The sequence below is a fragment of the Chionomys nivalis genome, chromosome 6, assembly GCF_950005125.1.
Source record: "Chionomys nivalis chromosome 6, mChiNiv1.1, whole genome shotgun sequence".
Taxonomy (NCBI): Eukaryota; Metazoa; Chordata; class Mammalia; order Rodentia; family Cricetidae; genus Chionomys; species Chionomys nivalis.
Window position 1 is genome coordinate 14,017,041 of NC_080091.1, and position 23,049 is coordinate 14,040,089.

Sequence of the window (23,049 nt, forward strand, 5' to 3'; positions counted from 1 at the left end):
TTTGTTTGCTGCTATCTTGAATGGAGTTAAGCAAGGGTTTGTTTTTCTAATCAGACGGCCATCTCTACAAGGGAGCCCAAGGTTCTCCTGAGAGGGCAGTAGAGAAGGCCATTAGCAGCTAAAATCTCAGGAAACACTTCTTAAAAAGATGTTGTGACTGCTCTTGGAGGAAGGGAGGAAGAAGAGGAATGTTAGTGAGAGGGCAGGATTTGTGAAACGCTCTGTTGGTAAGCTGATGAAAACGTACCTGACCTTGGGGGCTATGCTTGCTTTCCTCCAGAGATGAGCTTTTGAAGGTGGTTTAGGATATCTGTGGGACCTAGGAAGGAGGCCACCATGGAGGGTCCATCCTGCTGGGCCTGGGTGGCCGTGCCATCAGTGGCTGGGGCTGAGAGGGCCAGGGAGGGAAGTCTTGAGGGGATGGGTGAAGCCTTTGTACCTTTTGTAGGACTAAAGAAGGAGGCGCTGTAAAGTTATGGGACCAGGAGATGAAGCGCTGCCGGGCTTTCCAGTTGGAGACAGGGCAGCTGGTGGAGTGTGTGCGCTCCGTGTGCCGCGGCAAAGTGAGTATGGCCGGCCCCACGGGAGCCGCTCCTTCACGCCGAGCTGAGGAAGACGGGGTTCCCAGCCGTCACCCCTGAGGTGTAAATTATACTCTGCTCAGCAATCAGAGCCAGGTGAACCTGCTCCAGGAAGCCCAGGGGTGGCTCTGAACCTGTGTCCAGCACCCGGGTTGCTATAGAGGGCTTCGTGTTCCATAGATGAGTGTATCTTTCTGTTTGCCTGACAGGAAGTCAGCCACTGTTGTTAAAGACACTATTCTCATAAGCTGAATGATACCAAATCACTTGCGTAGGGTTCTGAGGCCAGAAGGGAGTCAGGGCCACCGAACTGTTCCTTCAAGGTCATTAGTTCTCAGCTCATTTGTTTGAGCTACACAATGAGACCCTCAGGAGGCATGGCCACACCCAGTCTTTTCCTTTCCAATATATTTAAACGTCCCCTTGGAGATGATGTTTGGGAAGGACTCTCTCCCTGTTTAACACCCCACGTTCATCTCTAAGATGCTCCTCAGCTTGAGGATCTGCTCTGAAAGGCCTTTCCAGCAAGAAAGGCACCCTGACTGCAACCCGCACGTGCTTACGAGTTAGTGACACTCATCTGTCACCTGCGTGAGCTGTGGGCAGGAGTCTGCCCGCTTATATCTCTGCTCAGTGGAAGGAAGAACATGGCCTTGGTAGCTGCTGGGAGAGGGACAAGGCTTTCTTCGGTGGAGAGACACTGGGTGTGCCATCCACACCCCAGGGCAGGCTGCATGCTCAGGAGGAGCTGACCAGCACAAAGTACTTTGTACTTTGGGGGTTTGTTTTGTTTTGTTTTTGCGTATGTGTTTTGTTTGGGGTTAGGTTTTTTCTGAAGAGAGAGAAGAACGCTGCTCAAGCTCCTACCTGAGGGAGCTGCTGGGAAAGGAAGTGGGGAGAGGAGACCACGACAGCTGTTCAGTCCTTAACAAGTCACCTCTCAGCTGCTCTGTTAATAACAACGTAGCAGATTCCACTCACAGTGCTTCTGGATTTATTGTAATTGTTATTTATTATTATTAGTGGGTTTTTTGTGTGTGGTTTTTGCAAGACAGGGTTTCTCTGTGTAGCCCTGGCTGTTCTGGAACTCACTCTGTAGACCAGGCTGACCTCAAACCCAGAGATCCGCCTGCCTCAGCCTCCCGAGTGCGGAGATTAAAGGTGTGTGCCAACCGCCTGGCTTTAAATCATTTTTTAAACTGTGGCAAAACACCTAAAGCTTACCATTTTAACCATTTTATGTACAATGCATAGAAATTAAACACATTTACACTATGACCTTCAAATATTTTCTCATTAAAACTGAGTTTCTATTAAACGCTACCTCCCCTTCACCATCCCTCCTGCCCCTGGTAACTCCGTTCTCCTTTGTGTCCCACAAACTGGTCACCTCGGTCACCTCAGATGAGTGAGCTCACATAGTTCTTCTTCTAATAGTATTTTATTATAACAGGGGAAAATTTTAGTAGGAACCAAAGATGGTGAGATAATTGAAGTTGGTGAAAAGAATGCTGCTTCAAACATCTTGATTGATGGACATATGGAGGGGGAGATCTGGGGTCTAGCCACACACCCCTCTAAGGACATCTTCATCTCAGCCAGCAATGATGGCACAGCAAGGATCTGGGACCTGGCTGACAAGGTAAGTGGTATACTCCGTGTAGTTCATGTTTTTCATTGGGACCGTTAGCTCCCCAATAATGGCCCAGAGACTTATTATTAATTATAAAAGCTAGATCATAGCTTAAGCTTGCTACTAACTAGCTCTTACCACTTAAATTAACCCATTTCTATTCATCTATTGTAGAAGGAGCCGTGGGCCACTTCCCGCCGCCTGGCTCCCAGCTAGCTTTATACCCAAAATAATTACACGGAAACTGTATTCTTTTAAACACTGCTTGGCCCATTAGCTCTAGCCTCTTACTGGCTAACTCTCATATCTTGATTAACCCATTTCGAATAATCTGTGTAGCACCATGGGCTGGTGGCTTACCAGGAAGGATCTTAACCTGCGTCCATCTTAGAGAGGAGAGCTATAGCGTCTGCCTCACTGCCTCCTTCCTCCCAGCATTCTGTTCGGTCTACTCCGCCTATCTAATTTCTGCCCTATCAGGCCAAGCAGTTTTCTTTATTAATTAACCAATGAAAGCAACAGATAGACAGAAGACACTCCCACATCAATCTATGTATTGCCACATGGCTGTGGCTTTACTGTCCTCCAGCACGCCTTGTTCCCTGTGTCTGCTGGTGACCCCACCTTTCTTCCCAGCATCCTCTGTGTCTGGCTGTCTCACCCATACCTTCTTCCTAGCTAATGGCTCTTTAGCTTTTTATTAAACCAGTAAGGTGGCACCTTGGCAAAGACACATCTTCACAGTGTACAAAAAGTTCACACCACAACAACCCTGTCAGGCTCGTGTGCCTGTAGCAGCTGGAGCCTGTAGCAGCTGGAGCAGAGGTGGGAGCAGCTGGAGCAGGCACGCTGGATCCGCACTGTTAGGAAGTCTACTAATAAAGTCCCTCACACATCTCATCTGCGCTTTCACAGTTCATCTGCCTGGTTATACTTACATCGAGACGGGGTCCAGCCTAGGCTGCCCTTGAACTCCGTATGCAGTGCTGGGAATCCAGGCAGTTCTGGGCTCAAACCAAGGCTTCATGGAATTAGATAAGCACTCTACTGAGCCCTAGATGTTGATACTTCCAGAATAATTGAATTGAACATTACTATCTTTTTATGAAAGGACAAGGGAAGAGAAAGAAGGGAAAGGAATGTTTGAGAATGTCAAATGTTCCCATCAGGTCTCAGGAAGTTGGGAAAACCTTGGGGTGAGGAAGTAAAATATCAAGAAAAAGGTTACTGAGCCTTACCCGGCCAGAACAAACACCAAATTCTGTTTCAAAACGGCAAAGAAATGTTTGGTCATATTCTTGTAGTATAAGGGTCAAGGAATGTTAATACTCATCTAGTTTCGGAGCTATTACAGTTACTAAAAGCAGCTTACACTCGCTGAAAACCTGCTCTGTACTGGAAGCTTCCTCTACGCTATGGTTGCTGCCTATAAGACTTTCCCAAGCCCGACGTCAGTACCCCTTCTGTACGGGCAGCAGTGGACACAAACATACCCACCTAGGAAGTGAGAGCCCGTTTCAAGAGCTGAGCTAGCGTGCTGACGGCTGACGTTCAGGTTCTTTCCCTCTAGCAAGTGCCTGGCAGAGCCCAAGGTCTAGGTCTGGCCGCTGTTTCCATAGGTGAAGCCACACTGCTGTCCACAGTTGGCCAAGCTGGGTAGTTAGCACACAGATCCTGCAGTGTCAGCGTAACGTTATGACGATACTAGCAGGCAACGCTTGCCAAACGGTGCCCTGCAATGTGCTATCCCCCAAGTGGTTGTCATCACGATGCCCAAAGGGGTTGACTATGAGAAAACACTGGCGGCCTTCAGTAGTCTGACTTCCCTGTCCTGCTGTCGGACGTCCCCCAGAGGTCAGCCCAGGGGAGGAGGGCTCAGATGACTCTTTGTATCCGTGCAGAAACTGCTAAACAAGGTGAGCCTGGGCCACGCGGCCAGGTGTGCAGCCTATAGCCCCGATGGGGAGATGGTGGCCATTGGCATGAAGAATGGAGAGTTTGTCATCTTGCTGGTGAACAGCCTGAAAATTTGGGGGAAAAAACGAGACCGGAAATCTGCCATCCAAGATATCAGGTACGTGAGTGGTCTGAGCCAGAAGGGTAAGCGCTCTTTACCGTGGTCCTTTTAGTGGCGGTGTAGAAGGCACAGTTGAAAGGGTTGCTTCTCCAGCCAGTTATCTAAGGGTACCTCTCACAGCCATTTTTCCATAAGATGGTAAAAATACTTGTAATTTTACAAACGGCTGTATACCACCCTTTGGGATTAGATTCAGGAAATGTGTTTAATTTCATAGAACCTGGGGAGACGCCAGCCACATGTGAGTGGGGAGGCTCATCTCATAGTCTTGGGACAGTGCTGACCCATGTTTGTGTGTTCGGATCTGCCTTGTACCTGAGCAGCCCCACAAAGCTTCCTCACGGACCACACTCTTGATTGTGTTTTCCCCTAGAATCAGCCCAGACAACAGGTTCTTAGCTGTGGGCTCTTCCGAGCACACGGTTGACTTCTATGACCTCACTCAGGGCACAAGTCTGAACCGCATGGGCTACTGCAAAGACATCCCAAGCTTTGTCATTCAGATGGACTTTTCTGCAGATAGCAAATACATTCAGGTATGCTGCTGGTTAACTTGTCTCGGGGGCGACCAAGAAGAGCAACAAAGCAGCGTTTCTATCAGTAGAGTGCTGACTGCATGCTGGGCAACATCCTAATTTATCCACTACAGGCAGCTTCCAAGAGCTGTTCCTTTCCTCCTGTTTTATAAATGTAGAAACAGAGGCTTAGATAATTCATATATATAGTCATTCTTTAGTAAGACACAAAAACCAATATATAGCAGGGAGCATATCCCTAGTCGTCTTTAACCTAACTTTCACCAGCCCTTCATCACAATTTCCTAATTTCTGGGGCTTAGCAGATGGCTCAGCAGGTAACAGTACCTGCAGCTAAACCCAAGTTCAAACCCTCCCCCGTCCCACGTGATGGAAGGAGACCTGATTCCCACAGTTTGCCCTCTGACCTCCATACATGCACTGTGGCAGGCACTTGCATGCATGTACACACACAGAGAGACTCATCAACAGTGTTATTTTAAAAAAGCCTTCCTAGTCTCTAGTTCCCTAGGGCTGCGCTGAGCTTGTCTGGCTTGTTTATGCTGCTGCATACTGGAGTGGGCTGGGGAGCTCATCCCTGGGTCCAGCAGAGATGACCAGTATGGCGAGATCAAGGGGCCCTTCCTTTGGAACTGATTCAGTATTCCAGCATTTGGGAGCCTAGGGTTGGATATTCACTATGAAAGAGAGGAGTGCACACATACTCACTTTGCAAATGTAGCAACACGTTAGGCCAGGTGAGCTTATGGATGGATACAATGTGTTGTCTCCTGGAGCGTGCACTTGCAGGGAGAAGACAAATATGAAATCACAAATGCCATGCCCGTGTGCTGCAAAGGCAAGTGAAGGGTGCCAGCCGCCCCCGAAGAGGTAGCATTTTAGACCTGCCTCCCTTCTAAACAAGTGCTGCCTAGGCTGAGTCTGTACTTGTGTAGGAGTAACCTGACAATGGGGGTGGGATTTTTGCTCTAAGCCATCTGCATTAAAACCCGGAGGCAGACAGACTTAGGCTCATTCCATGAACAGAGGAGTCGGGTGGCTATGTAGAGGCATCGTCACCACGTGGAGTAAAGAAAGGGTCTAAGATGTAAGATGCTGGCAAATCTCCCTGAATGTGAAAACAGTTCCACCAGGGACTCCTAGAGAAGCAGGGCCATCAGACACTGCCCACCATGACTTGCCCTTCGTGCCTTCGCTCTCTGAGAACAGGGGGTTTCTAGGTATTAGAATCTTGGCCCTCCCACCCTCACAGGGTTTGATCTGACAAGCTGGGCCAAAGATCCCTGTTGCCAACGAGTTTCCAAGTCACTGACGTGCAACCACATTTGGAGAACCAATGTGTCAGGACTTTGGGAAATGGAGGGTGTGTGCTAGAAGACACCCCATCCTGTGAACTTTGCATGGGCTGTGTCCAGGCTTTGTAGGCAGAGCTGAATTCAGGTTTTGATGTTGGGGTCTGAACGGGTGTTCAGGAAGACAGCCAAGGGGGTCTGTGGGATTGAGGAAGCAGATGAACGTGGTTCCTCTCCACTCGCAGGTGTCAACGGGAGCCTACAAGCGCCAGGTGCATGAGGTTCCCCTTGGGAAGCAGGTAACTGAAGCCATGGTCATTGAGAAGATCACCTGGGCTTCCTGGACAAGGTGACTAGAACTCTACTTGGAATGGTCCCACCTCTGCCTCTGGGGTTGTAATGGCCATGGCAAGAAGAGCTGAGAGGAAACTATCTTTCTTGGGGTGGGGTGTGAGCATGGGAAGATCAGTGCTTTGTGAGCAGCAAGTCCTTTTTGTCTGATCTCTCATACCAACCCCAAATCCCATTCAGCAAGTTCAAGTGTTTTGGCCAAGCCCAGGAACAATGAGGCTTCTAGGAACCTGGAGAAAGAAGGCACAAGGGTGGGACACTGGGGAATAGAGTTATTGTTAAACAGGTGAAGAAACAATGCCTGCTCTAGTCAAGGCAAGGAACAACAGTGAGGAGCCCCGCCCTTGCCAACACACGCACGTTCACACTCACATATACATACAGTAGGACCATAGAGAAGAAAAACTTCAAGCCAGGCAGTGGTGGCACACACCTATAATCCCAGCACTTTGGAGGCAGAGGCAGGTGGATCTCAGTGAGTTCAAGGCCAGCTTGGTCTACAAGAGCTAGTTCCAGGACAGCTAGGGCTGTTACACAGAGAAACCCTGTCTCAAAAAAAGCAAGTTCGAGACCAGCCTGGTCTACAGAGCTAGTTCCAGGACAGGCTCCAAAGCCACAGAGAAACCCTGTCTCGAAAAACCAAAAAAAAAGCAGAACGAAAAAGGAAGGAAGGAGACAGACACAAAAAATGAAAGAGGCAAGAAAAAAACAAAAAAGAAAGAAGAAAAAGAGAGAGAAAGAAGAAAAGAAAGAAAGAAAGAAAGAAAGAAAGAAAGAAAGAAAGAAAGAAAGAAAGAAAGAAAGAAAACCAAAGCTGGAATAAACTTTTCTTTCTGGAATATAGGGATGGGGTCTGAGAAGGGAACAGTACAAGTACACAGCAGGGGATGGCTGTTTCCTGACAGCCACCAGGGACCAAATTGTGTAGAATCCTTACCTACATCTTACACCAGAAGGGGACAATGGCCCTAGGAAATTCCGCACATCTTCCTAACGCCTTTCCCTCTTGGACCAGTGTTCTAGGAGATGAAGTCATTGGAATCTGGCCACGAAATGCAGACAAGGCTGACGTCAACTGTGCATGTGTGACCCATGCTGGCTTGAACATTGTCACAGGAGATGATTTCGGGCTGGTGAAGCTCTTCGATTTTCCATGCACAGAGAAATTCGTGAGTTTTCTTAAGCAGCCCCCAAACCGCCTCTAGGCCATGCTCCTGTAGTTGGAGGGATCCACACATAGATGGCCATCTGAGTTAGCATGGATCCAGCCCTGTGGAGATCGGGCTGGCGTTTTAATGTCCTGTCCCTCTGCAGCTGCAGCCCCGAAAACTAGACAGATGGCGGCGGGGGGGGGGGGGGGGGACGACAAAATGACCACGAGGGAAAGCAGCAAAAGGCTGGCTGGCAGGGTAGCTTGGAAGTGCCGTGGTTACAGCTGACCTTCCCGAGCCTGGGTCTCGGAGCAGCATCCGCAGCCCTAGGAAGAAGGGAGACTGCCAGGCCACAGCAGGTTCTCTTCACCTCAACTCTTGGTCCACACAGAGCTGCAGGGGTTTCTGGGAGCAGGGCAGCGGGTGGATCTGTAACTTGACTTTGTTACTGGAAATAAAAGGCACTCAGCTGCTTCCATTTTTCCCTCACAGGCCAAGCATAAACGCTATTTTGGTCACTCGGCTCACGTGACAAACATCCGTTTCTCATACGACGACAAGTATGTGGTCAGCACCGGAGGAGATGACTGCAGGTAGGGGCCCGACTGATTGTCCTCTAGTCCAGCGTCCAGGACACAAGGGTCAGATATGGGACGACAGTAAAAAGAAAATCCCACGAGTTAGTAGGAAAAGCAAGGACTTGCTATATTCTCACTGGGATTCTCTACACACTTGGACAGATCCATGTCCCCACTAGTGCTGTCCTGGGACGGTTGAGCGCATGTCACGTGACAGCTATTCGGAATATGGCTTTGGGGAGCAAAAACGGTGAGAAATCTAGAATGGCTAACTCCAGTAGAAACAATCCCTGGAATAACCATGTGTCCCTAAGAACCACTAGTCTGGGCTGGTGTCTTTTAGAAGCATCACTACAGCCAGAGACGTTTAAAGATGTTCATAATGCGGAGCCTTAGCGGTGCAGGAGCAGTTGAGCAAGGGCTGGTCTCGAGTAGACAGGAGGAATGGAAAGGGATCAGGGCTAGGGCTAGTCAGAGGCACAACTGTTTGGATGGACAGCCAAGGTAACTTTTGACCTCATGGTGAAGTGGGCAGGTTATTCCACATGACACATGGCTGGGAAGCCATTGTTTTTGAAGAAACCCTTGCCAGGCGGTGGTGACACACACCTTTAATCCCAGCACTCGGGAGGCAGAGGCAGGCGCGGATCTCTGTGAGTTCGAGGCCAACCTGGTCTACAAGAGCTAGTTCCAGGACAGGCTCCAAAGCTACAGAGAAACCCTGTTTCAAAAAACCAAAAAAAAAAAAACCAACAAAACAGAACAACAACAACAAAAAAAAAAAAACAAAAAACCCTTCCAACCTGAGTCACAGGTCTGAGGTAGAAGAGGGTTTCCGGGCACACAGAGGGACAAACCCAAGTCATTCTACCCTAACTCAATTTTGACATATTGACCTTATATGGGGATGAGGATAAAGAAAAGCAGGCTGGCAAGATAAAATAAATAAATGTGTTTGCTCCCAGCCTGATGGCCCAAGTTCAAGCCCAGCACCGAAATGGAGAGTCCACCACTGAAAGTTGTCCCGGCTTCCACACTCATGCTTGCACATGCACTAAACTTATTTTAAAACATTAGAAATAAATGTTGATGTTTGTAATGGTCTAAGTTGTAGATGAGGCACCTATAAAGAGCACAGTGCACTATGCGGGCCGCAGAGCCATCTCGAGTCACTGTAACAGCTACCGTAGGTACTTCTAACGTTGGCACAGTACTGAGACCAGCTCCTCTGGAATATTAACACCCACTGAAAACAATGTAGCCAAAGAGAACAAGCTAAGACTAGGAGACCTAAATGAACAAGACTATCAGTAACCTAAAAACGTAAGGCTTGTGTATCTTATATAAAGGGCTTTGTTTAAATGGCACTGATAAAACCTCTAAATACTAACAGGACAGATAGTGTGAGGTCAGGTTGCCCAAAGTTCCCAGCGACTTCATTCTGCAAAAGGGGTGAGAGCAGACACACGTCAAAGAACTCTAAAACAGAGCCATAAGCCAGGCATGGTGGCTCACACCCGTAATCCTCAGACTACATAGTGAAACCCTGTCCCCAAAACAAAATAACTAGGAGGGGGGGGAAGACTACAATAGGTGGCAAGACCTGGTTTACATTTTGAGATCTTGAGCAGTGGGCAAGACTGTGTTTGGCACCTGGCAAAATTTCAGTATCTGGCCCCACAAAAATGTCTGGTCTGCTTTTCAGTGTATTTGTATGGCGCTGTCTGTAAACGCGGAAGCTCGTGCGCTATGCTGCTTCTCCCCAGCTATTTCCAGGCAGTGCAGAGGTGCCTTCTCCATGTCAACTGCTGTGGGACGCACAAGCTCTGAATGCCAACAAGGTTGTAGGACTGTCTCACAATCGGGACTTCGCAAGACGGTGATGCCAAGAAGGAAAGTCAAGTCCTACAGTATTAAGACTGTTTGCTTCTGTGCTGGAGACTAAAACCTACGCTCACTGGTAACTACACTAACAACGAAATCCTGGTGATGTAGCCCACTGACAAAATTTACAGCCTCAGTTACCTAACCAATATGTAGCTTTTAATTTGCATTACGACTTTTACAAAGGTGTTTTTGCTATTCTTTTTCTATATATTTCAAGAATGTTCACTGGACGTGACAGTGTAAGTCAGAAATAGTAGACAGCTTGTTTGCCGCATTTAGCTTTCAAAACCAAATGAGCCATGTATAAACAGTTGAAAAACTTAATTTTTAAAAGTATCATTTGCAGTTTTCTATCCATTAAGTGCCTTGAAAGTCCCCAGTTGTGTGGGCTGCTGCCTCCCCTCCCAGTGTCTCCTGTCTACACATGGTGCTAAAACTTTCGGGCTGAGGAGGGCTACGGGACTAGCAGACCCTGCCACTTGTCCTGTGTGTGTCTAGGGTTTCTAAAGGCCTCAGTCACCTGCTCAGAGGAAGTGGTAACAAGGAAGGGAGCAGAACTCAAATCTGTGGGAAATAGCATGGGTTTTATGTTAGTGCCAAATCCAACCTAACCTAAATCCTTCAAACAAAACTAGAAGATGTAAGGGGGTTTGGTATAAGGGGTGGGGTGTCTCCAGTATGTCCAAGTGAGTGCACTGATCTGTCTTGCTAAAAGGCTGTGTTTGGTTTATTCCCTTGGGTAGGGCTGGCTTGGCTCCATTTGTTTCAGATAATCAATGCAAGCCAAATCTAGATTTTAAAATCTCTCTTGAACAAATTCCCAACTTGAGTTTCTTGAATTTCCTCAGTCAGTTGTAGGAGCCCCGTTACGCCAAGGGCACTCACAGGAAGCAGGCTGCTGTGAGAGGCGGTCACTGAGTGCACAGCCACGGTCCTCCCAGTCTGTATACTACAATTCTGGACCTGGAGTCCCTAGCTGTCTGCAGCTGTCAACTTAGAGAAAGGGGGAAATGAAGCATTTCAGTTAAAGAATAGATTATTAACATTTACCCCAGAAGTGCTTCAGCATTCTGAAAGGATTAGACTACTCATTAAGCTATTTTCCATGCCACTTTATTAATGCCTTACATTAACCCACTAGTAGGTTGTCGGGCCCTCAGTAGAGTCCCTATGCGGCCCTAGTTCTATTTCTTGTAACTGGCGATGCTGAGTGGTGACCATGTCTGCCTATCTTGCACTACCGACCTTCATTCTGACCAGATCCTGCATTTAAATCACCATGTGGATGGACACCTGATTAATCAGTGCTACATGTACATGTATATTTGAAGAGCAATAGTGTGTTATAAAGACTTCTGAAAATCTCATTTGTAAAGTTTATGTGGTGTGATTTTGTGTATATTCATAAATCTTGCACTGTATTCTGTTAAAATATTGGTGCATGAGTTTATTTTCGGTCGAGTATAAAAGAATTTAACACCTTTTGTTATGGGTCAAATAAATTTCACTATGTAAATTGCTCTTTGTTCTTTAGCTGTTTCATGAACTAAAAGCATGTCACTGTCCACTCAATGAAACCAGACACTAAACACATATATTAAGTCTATATGCTTTATTGATACTTTGCTTTTACAGTTCACAATGCATTCCACAGATAATTCAGTACAGCTTAAACCACAATGGCTAAGTCTTCATTTTATGATTTCTTGCATAACAATGCTTGATAACTGCAAACATTTGGAAGCATTAAATTCAGTCCATAGAATCAGAGTCTGTGGCAGAATCAACTATACAGTAAGTCTCTGCAATCACGTTGATGCTGGAGCCCTGAAAACAGGGGGTAGTGCTCCCAGAAGTACGTTCTCTTCCTAGTTTACGTGCTTGAGACTACACCGTATGACCGACGACTGTGGGGCAGCTGGAAGGTAGAGATCTAAGCTTTGTGAAACACTATATATAGATTATGTCTATATTTACTTATATTGGCAATATAACAGTAAGTTCACAATACACCTAGAACATACCATAAAAACAGCATTTTCATTTCTGCTTTAGTAGTATGATCTCATCTAAACATTTCATTCAGAAAAATCTGCATCAATTTACATCAACCAAACACAGTACACTGTGAAAAGTTTTTTGTTTTTCAGCTTCACCTTCTTCCAATTTCCCAAATACAGCAAGACTACCTGCAGTAAAACACATCGCTTTCTCAGCTCACTTTATTCACCAGTGCTCATACAGGAAAAACAAGTCTGATTACAACTTAAGTCCATACATAGCAGCTTACAATACTTAAGATGATAAACACAGGAAGTCAAGACAGGCCATTTTTCCTCAAACAGTGCACTGCTAAAAATAAAGAGCTGAAAGCTGCACTGCCAAGGGCTCACCCCTGACCCTCCCACCCCGCTACCAAATGAGTGTCCCCTTTAAAGACGAACGCCTACTGTTTGGGGCTCTTTCATTCTGCTTTGCGCTTCAATCCAGGGATTTTTGCTTGGATTCTACAAATAAAGAAAAATGTCAATTTTCATTCTTGCTTCTTAAAAACATTCTATGTTCTATAGTATTTAGAGAATCCTAAAGCTACCAAAATACAAAACAATGTATCAACAATGTCTTTAAAAAAAACAAAAACAAAACTGCTGGCACTTAGGAGGCGCATTCTGCCAACGCTGAAGTCTCAGCTGTGCAGAACGCTGCCCTCACCCATGGAAAGCAGTTGTACAGTGTACTTACTTGGCCATGGCCTCTTTAACACTCTTATTTGCAAGTCCAAGATAATGATCTATCTGTGCCTAAGAAAGAGAATAAAAGCATTACAAAGTTATCACTGCCCAAGAATATCAAACATTACTACATACCAACCAGTTTGGAAACTAGCTTTTTTAATAAGTCCTATACAATTAGAGTTAGTTTATATTTTGAAGCTGACAGTTAAAAAAATTACCTGGTGCCGTTCATAAATAACAGGAATACTGAAGAGTGAAATCAGAGCTGAAAAAAGCAAATACACAAATTTTAATAGCTTCATTCTGTAAGTGAACATAAATTATGAAGCCAACAGTAATCAAGATAACTAGACCCAGAGCTCCTAAGGCCTGCGTGAATTCTCGCACTCTCCTGCATGGTTAGAGGACGGGAGCGCAGCTGAGAAACTATGCCTGACTTCCAATCACATCACACCGAGTCTACAGAATACATGTACCCATTTAAACACAGGAGTGTATCATCAGGCAAGGTGGGTCTGTCACTGTTACTAGAATAGTCTTCAGGGACTAACATCACATTTCAATAAAACAGTATCAGTATCAACTACTTTTTAAAGACCTCACACCTCAAATTTAGTCTTTTTTTTCTTACAATAGGATAGTCTCTACCAAAATTTCTCTAGGTGTTTGTCAATCTTTTTGTAGACTTACCTAAAATCAGCAGTGTCAGACCATTGAACAAGGCACCAACATAAGTAAACACCCACATCAACACTGCAAACTGTAAGCAAACAAGAGCCCATGATAAGGAAAATTCATGTAAACTTCCCCCCCCCCCAAATTATCCATCTCAATGCCAATCTGACCTTGAAAACTGAGTAAAGTCATACAAATATTCATTTAGGCTGCTACCAGCCTTAATTCAGAATCCTAATTAGACCATATTTGGATTTGATTCATTTTCGTTGGAATACATGAGAGAGAACTGTTTTCTTCAAGACCAGAAAACATGGGAAAGGGACACCCCGCCCTCCCTCCAGCTCTAAGCTGCTGCCTAGCTTTTCAATGGGAGGAACAAGGAAGCACCATGAAAAGTAACTACTGACATACTGAAGATACTTGAGAAAATATACAGACTGAGTAATACAGATGCCAAAATAGCAGGCATGTGATAATCAATGGAGCAAGGGGCACTAAGTTCCAAGATGCTTGAGGACCACAATTAACCTGGGGGATGGGGGGAAGAAACACATCTCAAACTGCTATGGGGGCACATTCTGCTCCGTCAGCCAATAGCATTTAAGATACGGTGCTGTGGGAGCACATTCTGCTCCTTCCACCAATAGTCTTTAAGATACCAGCCCACTTGGGCATGGTCTCTTATATTATAAATGCAGCTGTAAAGCATGTGCTGGCTCTCTTGCTTCCAATTCTTGCTTCTGGCAGCTAGACTCTGTTCCTGTTCCCCATTTGTGCAGAGGACTGTTATCTAGGACAGTGATCTGTCCTAGATAATTCTGAACTAGTGTGGGATTATTTTGTGACTTCTGCCTTCATCTGGCGCCCAATGTGGGGCGCCAATTTGTTGGAAGGGAGAGAGGCCGCTTGATGGTTCCTGGCCATAATAACACAGAAACTATATTAATTAAGTCACTGCTTGGTCCATTAGCTCTAGCTTCTTATTGGCTAGCTCTTATATTAATTTAACCCGTTTCTATTAATCTGTATATCGCCACGTGGCTGTGGCTTACCAGGTAAAGTTTCCAGCGTCTGTCTCCACGGCTCCATGGCTTCTCTCTCCTTCCTTCTTTCTCCCAGCATTCAGCCTAGCTTTCCCTGCCTACCTAAGTTCTGCCTTGCTATAGGTCCAAAGCAGTTTCTTTATTCTACCATTATTAAATAAATACCATTATCTATTTAATGGTAATCACAACACACAGAGGGGACTCCCACATCAAACTTTTATACTACTGTCTAATGTAACTGATGTATACATTAATACAGATTTCACTATTTCCTCCAGGGGCCAGAAATTATAATAAACTAAACTGTACTTTAATAATTTGGCTCATTTGATATTTAAAAAATAAAACAGCAAAAGAAGAAGTCTGCAAAGGCTCTGTTTCTAAAACATAATTTCATTTTGAGAACTATTACACATACACAGACAGACACACACACAAACTTTACTCATGAATGACTTGACAAGATTGTAAAATCTTCTTTCATTTCTAAAACTTGTGATAACAGCTCACTGACATGTACCATAGATCACTTACATGCTCAAAGCAGTTCTTTAAGACAAGCACAAAGCTAGTCTAAATTGTATTCAACATTTATGATCAGCATTTTTGGTAACCACAAAGAAAGGTGGGTACCTTCAGGGCATACTGTTATATTAATACATTAATAATAATATAGGATATAAGAAAGAACATATCCTTAACTCTGTCTTTAGCTTACACTTAATAATATTACAAACTGAGCATGCCCTGAGACATTCACACACTTCCCTCCTGCAGGTAATAAATCCCTCTCTACTTATGTCCTAAAGAAGAAATCCCCTGCATTGCTATATTCTCTAACGCAAAGCTTTTGGCTGTGTCCGACAACTGCTGTGCCATTTTTTGAGACAACAAACATACTGCCATGATAGCACCATCTATGATAACTTAAAAAAATTTGTGTGCATGAGTGTTTTGCTCACACATATACCTGGTGCCCATGGAGTAGGTATTGGATCCCCTGTAACTGTATTATAGACAGTTGTTAGCTGCCGAGGGACGCTGGAAATTGAACTTACGTCCTCTGCAAGTGCTCTTAATCGTTTCCTATTGTGATTGTTTATGTATATGTAACAACAGTATTGACAGAGTAGAGCTAGTAAGCTCCCCATTAACTAAAGCTGGACATGGCAACTTTCCACAGAACCACACGGTAAGCCCCAGAGGCGCTCCATCGCGTACTGTTTTTGGCTTGCTATTTTCCAACTTTTAAAAATGGACGCCACCACTCTTGGATTTCAGGCTGTGAAAACGTTTCTGTCAACTGCTTTCACCAGAACATGAACTGTCTCCACCACTACAGTGGCTGGGGGAGAGAGGGTGAAAGGAAGTTTGTAGTTTTCCCTTTGTTAAAGCAGAAGCAGAACCCCAATGAGAGGGCCAGCTTCCCTCCATTCTGCTGGGAACCCAGAGACCACACTGAGGCGATTTAGTACAGCAGCTGAGGGCAGGAGTCATAGGCAGAGGATTCTCCAGATAGGACGACTCCACTGCAGAGACAGAGGAAGAAGCTGCTCGTCATGTGTTCGGTGTCCTCCAAGCTCCCGGAGCTGGCAGAGCTGATGAAGGAAGGAGCAGCAGCAGCAGCCCAGGCACACTTCAGCTTACACACGAGGCTGCAGTGCTCAGGACCATGCCTCGCGCAGAGCAGATTCCAGCATCCAGTTACACTCGCTCGGCCTAGGCTTACACCTCTGCACTTTGTTGAGCCTCCATATTGTTGCAAACTGAAAACCACACTGTTCCTCTTTCATTGCAAGGCCCCAACTCTTCATCTAAAGACTATCTTTTTTTCTATGTACTCACTCAACAAAATACGTCTGAATGCTTACTGTGGGTGGCAAACTCTAATAAGCACACTAACTACTTATTAAAAGATCTTTCAAACACCTACAACCACCATTAATTCTATGAAGAGCAACACTCTAATATCCAAATAAGACATGTCAGGCACTCATAACTCAAACAAGTTAGAAACCCTTCCCATTTTTAGCGGCTGTTGCAGAGCCTGTGGTAGCAGGGTTTGGAGGATGACTCTATCAGCACATCTTTCCCCATTCACAGTTTTATAGCTTCCTCAAACATGTAACTTGTACGCTGTAGAATTTACAGTAGAGCCACAGCGCTGTTCTCATTCATCACCATAAACAGGGCTGCGGGGAAAGAGTCAACATTCCACAACTTAGGGACTGCTTTAGTGACAGATGCCCCTAACCATGGCAGAATGCAGAGAGCTAATAATCCCTAACCTGATCAATTACAGTCACTCCCTAAGACTAGACTCTAAACAAACAAGGAGAGTAGTTCAGGATTCCACACCTCAAGGCCTCTCTCTGGAGGCTACTCTCAGACAAACTTGGCAGCAAATATCTTTGATGCCAGGAAACAACATACCAAGGCTAGTGATGCCTGAGGCGATCAAACACAAGCACTCTCCTTCTAACTCTCCCCACATACTGCAGCCACTCAAGTATTCTTCCTAATTCTAACAAAGAAATCAAATTTCACAGAAGTTTTAAATGTTATATCCCAAAACAGTTTCCAGAAAATACATGATCAAGAGTCAGATGCCGGGCTGGAGAAATGGCTCAGTTGTTAAGACCACGCACTGCTATTTCAAATGACCTGGGTTCAATTCCCAGAACCCACATGGCAGCTCACAATAGTTCATAACATAGGATACAACACAATCACACAGACACACATTCAGGAAGAATATCACTGTACATAATAAAAAAAAATAGGTAGATAAATAAATAATGAGAGGGAAGGAAGCAAAAGTTTTGTTGTTGTTTTTTTTTTTTAAAAAAAAAAAAAGCCAGGTGCTGTAAGAATTAACATTGAGTAAGGAAAAAAGTTAAGGCAATCATGAAGACATGCGAAGAAAAACATGGGAAATAAAGGCCCTTCATCCCAGGTCTGGCTTGCCTATCAGAAAACTCCAGGTATCTCTGAGACTGTTCATTTTCTTTTCAAAGGACATCAAGGATGGTAAATTACTGCTTAGCCAGGGTCAAAATGATGTGACTTTCAATTTCTAGCACTCCCTAAACAAACCTGCTCAAAGTCACCACACCACCTGGTTTAAAGAAGAAATTCTGTGACTTCTGTTGGGGACTACATCTCTTCACAGCAGTTCAAAGGCTAAGAGCGGATATTTGAGCCTTGGAAGGCTGTGTGCGTGTACAAAAACACAAGGAGGTTGGGGGTGTTTTGTTGGCAACCTTTAGAGATGTAACTGTCCCTTGAGAAGCTATCACACGCTCTCTGACATGCTTTATTTTTTTCTTGAGCATATTTCTATTCTATTCAAGATTTAAAAATTTATCTGTGTGTGGAAACTCACTCATGTGCAAGTCACATCTGTCTGTGTGCCGTGTATGTGTGCCACGTGCACGCAGGTGCCCACAGAGGCCAAGAGGAATGGGATGGACCCTGTGGAGATGCATACCCAAGAGGAGCACACTTAACTACTAGTCTCCTCTCTGGCCATGTGGCCTCAATCTTTATAAATTCTACTGCAGATTGTCTCACCCTGAAAGTTTTTTCTTCATCCAAGTTCCACATCAAGGTTACACCTCTGAAAAGCAGCCCTCAGCTGTGGCGAGCGCTGGGAGAGCGACTGTCGCGCGCTCTACTGACAGCAGCAAGGCTGCAAGAAGCCATGCACGATGACGTTAAACAGATGCTCCTGGAAGAGGCAGGCCAATGTCTTGTCTGCCTTTCCTCCAGGAGAATAAGGGAATAAAGTTTAAACAGACCTTACTAAGAGCTCTGCAGAGTTATGATGCTTCATTTTGGGAACGAGACATATTTAAGGAAAATGGAAGGGCACACAAGAGAATTTCAGATACTTTGGTAATTTTGACTATTGAAAAATCTTTTACAACACGGTAAATTATTTATCCTTTCTAAAATCAATTTAACCCATTTTCTTGAATGACCTTAACTATCTCTACATTTTCCTTCTACTTTTTCTGAAAGCCAAAGAAACATGCCAGGAAACTGTGGAGATGCGTCAGCACAGTTTAATGCTCTTTTGGAACAGTTACTCTTGGAGTCAGGACCCCTGGCCTGGCACAGAGATAAATCATATCCTCAAACAGTACAGCTACACTTCAGGCAATGCAGCTCAATGTTTTCACTCACAGCTACAGGTCCACTACCATACAAAGTCATGCCTACAGATACATAGAAGAACCCACTGAAAATGCCTATTCTTAGTCCCTATTAAATAACAATTTCTTGGATTTGGTATTTCAAAGGGCAGGAGATGGTGGTGCAGTCTGGCCTCATCTTTACCCGAGAACCTCAGAAGCTTCTGGGTCAGTTACTCAGTGCACACATAGCAAACAACAATAAAGTAAGTGACATGAGAGTCAATTACATTTAAGTTTTAATTACTATGCCTAAGAGACCCATGAAACAAAAATGCCTCTGATCTGCCAGCCCCTTTGTTTAAAAGGAAGCCCTACCACCATCCATATACACCCAAGAAGGCTGGGGTGTTCGTGATCTCCAGCTAGTGGCTCCATTCCACGTCCCGGTCTCACTCCTCCCATTCCAAACCCCACCCTTGAGAAAGGCCACCAAAAGTCAGTCCCTGCCCGGGGCTCTCGGCTCAAGCTATAGAAGACCAGGTAGTCATATCTGTCCATAAGGTACGACCCAGCCATGACAAGCTCAATAGAGGCCTGAGTCTCGGTAGTTTACCCTGAGGCAATACCTGGTTCCAAGAAAGACCACAAACTGAGACCACCCAGGCACCACCCAGGAACAGACCATCCAAAGGAAATTCCCAAGACAACTACCAAGAGTAAACCAGGCACACTTATGCTGCCAGCTCATCTCAGGTGCTGGCTTCAGAGCCCTGGAATTTGATCACTTCTTTGATGACAGCTGAAATAAACTCTTCCCTCACTGTGGAAGAAAGGGAGAAGAGGAATTTAAAGATAGTGGAAATGGAGGGGGGTGTTGTCATGTGTTTGCAAGAGTGACTCTTAATTCCACTCAAAAACTGATAGCTAGTACCTGTGAGTCCATTCCCAGAAGGAAATCTTCCACACAGTGACCACTGCTGCTTGACCAAGTTGTAGCATTTTGACATCGCAATCACAATAACTCTCTACCACCTTTACTTCCATTTTTAACGATTCTCACTGTGTGTTATAAGAGTTTCTTATGCCTCTTCCTTTGGGGAATTTTGTGTAGGTTTAATTAAGGATGAAAATGTGCATAATGGCAACTGTATACATACTTCTTTGGGAAAACTCTCCACCACCATGAAACCATAAAGCGTGATGTGGTGACTCTGCACACAGAAATACCCACTGCACAAAGAACAGAGAAGTTACACCTGACAGTCAGAGAAACAATGGGCCTGAGGCCATAAGGGCAAGAGTTCAGTTAATAAGTACAGAGGAATCAGAATGGTACAGTATAATGGAAAGAGAATAAGCCATCAAGACTCCTTTCGGGAGTGTATGAGGGGAACAGGCCCATAAGACTAAGACACAAAGGAATGTAATTAGGAAACAGCTACACACACACACACACACACACACACACACACACACATATTGCATAAATACAGTACAAGTGCTGCATCAAACCCCTTAAGAAATGAAAATTGCTCTTAAAATTGTAGTGTCCAGTCTGGCCTTTGCCGCAAGGTCAGGTGTTTGGTACTAGGCCCCATTTCCTCAGAGGCTTGAGGAAAGTTATCTCTGGGAGGAGGAACTTCCAGCTCTCCCACAGCTATTAACTTGTCAAGGTCAATGCCGGCCTCCACTCCTCAGTCCCTGCTTACAGGCCCCTCAGCTCCCCCTTGCTTTCCCTAGAGACAGCCTTGGCAATTTGGAATAAATGTTTTCCCTTCTCACCCCCAGAGGACCATTATGGTTGATACCTCCTGACCACCAAGGCCAAGACTGATCAGGAAGAAGGGTAAGCGGGTGCCTTGGGAAGTTACTAAACCTTAAAGAACAACAGGCATTTAGATACTTGCTGAACTCTCAGGCTGATTTATCCCCTGAATCAACTGAGCCTGCTCTCAATCTTGCTTGTGCAATTACAGAATATAAAAGGCACAGCCTGTTTTTAATAAACTGATCCACCCTCAGATCCTGTCAGTCTCTACCTTCCCTTCACCAACTCCACACCTCCTCTTTGGGACCTGAACTCCACTGAAGTTGGATTCCTGGAGAAAATAAATTGTTTTTCCATGGGAACAAAACAGGATGGGCAAACAGGACCACACACGGAAAGCTAACACACAGAAACTCTCTTCAGAAAGGCAATACTGTCTGTAAAACTGGATCCTCCTACCTCAGACACCTGAGTGCTGCAATATCTATTTATTTATTTGCTTACTTGCTTGTTTGTTTGTTTTAGACAGGAACTTAGACCATGTGGCCCTGGGTGGCCTAGAACTCTCTAGGAATACCAGGCTAGTCTTTGACCACACAGAATCCCTGCCTCTGCCTCCGGCACAGTGAGATTAGATTCAACACTCCTGGTCCATAACCACTTGAGTCTTCTTAAGGTTTTATTTTTTTTTAATCAAGTTCTTTTTTAAATAAGAAAAAAATTTCACAAAATACCCTGGACTAGTGAAGTATTCTTACTTACACAGTGGAAACAGACAAATGGAATCTGTGCTGCCCGTAGATAGTAACAGGAAGAAAGCAAATTCTCACAGAGAACACACAGTTCACCCAAGACCCTTCCCTGTAGAGCGTGCAACTGAGTGGTGGCGGTTTCATATCTACTTCCTTTACAGAAGACATCATGCATTTCTCTTCTGCCTAAGCAGACTGTGCGACCTACCCCGGTTCACTTTGTGTGCTGACAGGATGAAGCATCCACTATTTTTTATGGAGCCCTAAATGAACTTCTATCTAAAAAAGTCACCAACCCACTTTTCTTGAGCTTTAGGTTTATAAAACCCACACTCAAATTTTCTTCTTCATTTCTCTTTCTAAAAGTGTTTTTCCTTAAGAAGAAAAGTAGCCAATGTAGTTCTCATACAAGTCTAAACAGACAACGACACTGATTTTAAAACCTAAATTTACACTCCTGTGATGTCATTACATCGTCATGATCTGAGTAAAGTAGGATTTTATATTACTAGCTTTAGGATATAAAATTCTACAAACATCAAAGTGAAAAGTAAAATAAACTTACCTTCAGGGAATCGACTAAATCATCCACTAAGAAGAGGCGCCTGAGTTCTTTTATTGTGCTGTTCACATGGCCAAGAGCAGAATTGCTGTATTTCTGAACCAATTCCTCTGATACAGCAACTTCAGATTCCAAATACGCCCTAAGAAAACAAAGCAGACCATAACAGCCATTGATCCCCCAATGTCAACAAGCAATCACAGACATTAACACTTTACAACAATCTACTATAAGGGCTACTGTAAAAGATCCAAGTAAGCTCACTGTGGTGCCTCAGGCTAAAACTGGGGAGGGTTGCTGCTAGTTCAAAACCAACCTGGACTACAGAATGAAACCTATTTCAAACAAAATAAACAAAACCCAAATTCCCAAGACAGGTACTTTTAATGGTAGATACTGTCAACTGAAATAGAAATTGAAGCCTATTTTAAAGGCAGACTGATCTGAGTTTAAATGTTAAGTGTTATCGTTTTCTTAGTCATCTAACTTTGCAATCATAATCTCCTAAACCTGTTTCCTCATTTAAAGTGGACGTTATCATGAGGATGCAAACACGAGTTGAACACAGAAAATTACGCTATCTCATTAGGTTCTACTATCAAAGATCCCACGCATTTCACTGTCAGAAATGTTAAATGCCAGACCATAACATAGCTGCTAAAAGTACAGCGGCAACGCCAATAAGACGTAACATTTACTCTGTTTTCATGTCCTCAGGTATGCTATATTAGTGGGTAGAAGGCTTAAATTTAAGAAGATAACAATCTGGGAGTGGTCGTTATTTCAAAGACGACATTTTAGCTAAACTATACTCCTGTCTGAAGCACAACACCCAAACTAATCCTATTTCCCCGCATATGTGTCCTGAGACAACCCTGCCTCTGCCTCTACCTTTGCAATATGCCCCAAATATGCCGCCTCTTGTTAAAGATCTGTTATTTGCACACTGAAATGTCTCTGGTTTTCAACTCTATAAATTAGATAAGCGTTTTTTAAAATCACTTCCAGTTCAAGCACTATAATATTCTATGGTTCCCGAGAGCCACCTGATCTTGATAACCTTCCCACTGTTCCCTATCTTGAAACTGGAAATGAGTCATGTTAAACATTTTTTAAAGTCATAATGCCCTGGTCAGCATGTTATTTCCCTAAAGCAAAGTTCTCTTGTTACCTCTGGTGACAGCTTGTACTATGAACTATCCTCACCTGGGATCCTACCTAACCTTATCAGAGAGGAGTCTCTACGACCCCAATATAATCCTACCTAACCTTATCAGAGAGGA

At 44.6% G+C, this 23,049-nt stretch overlaps 2 protein-coding genes across 5 annotated transcripts in view; one reads left to right on the top strand and one right to left on the bottom strand.

Annotated features, from left to right (window-relative positions):
- Eml6 (EMAP like 6) overlaps positions 1 to 11,586 on the top strand; it is a 272,287-nt gene extending 260,701 nt beyond the window's left edge. The window contains exons 35-42 of one of the 2 annotated variants that reach the window (XM_057771307.1): positions 449 to 563; positions 2,035 to 2,223; positions 4,116 to 4,288; positions 4,665 to 4,827; positions 6,365 to 6,468; positions 7,486 to 7,639; positions 8,114 to 8,214; positions 9,905 to 11,586. In XM_057771307.1, coding sequence (XP_057627290.1) covers positions 449 to 563; positions 2,035 to 2,223; positions 4,116 to 4,288; positions 4,665 to 4,827; positions 6,365 to 6,468; positions 7,486 to 7,639; positions 8,114 to 8,214; positions 9,905 to 9,929 — 1,024 coding nt within the window. In that variant the 3' untranslated portion in view covers positions 9,930 to 11,586. Of the gene's footprint in view, positions 1 to 448; positions 564 to 2,034; positions 2,224 to 4,115; positions 4,289 to 4,664; positions 4,828 to 6,364; positions 6,469 to 7,485; positions 7,640 to 8,113; positions 8,215 to 9,904 lie in introns of those variants that run through there. The other variant, XM_057771309.1, reaches the window with a different exon arrangement.
- A 97-nt stretch (positions 11,587 to 11,683) lies between these two features.
- Rtn4 (reticulon 4) overlaps positions 11,684 to 23,049 on the bottom strand; it is a 57,161-nt gene continuing 45,795 nt past the window's right edge. For all 3 annotated transcript variants that reach the window (XM_057771203.1, XM_057771204.1, XM_057771205.1), the window contains 5 exons: positions 21,770 to 21,908; positions 13,512 to 13,581; positions 13,040 to 13,086; positions 12,829 to 12,887; positions 11,684 to 12,593 (listed from right to left, as the gene is read on the bottom strand). In XM_057771203.1, coding sequence (XP_057627186.1) covers positions 12,551 to 12,593; positions 12,829 to 12,887; positions 13,040 to 13,086; positions 13,512 to 13,581; positions 21,770 to 21,908 — 358 coding nt within the window. In that variant the 3' untranslated portion in view covers positions 11,684 to 12,550. The remainder of the gene's footprint in view (positions 12,594 to 12,828; positions 12,888 to 13,039; positions 13,087 to 13,511; positions 13,582 to 21,769; positions 21,909 to 23,049) is intronic.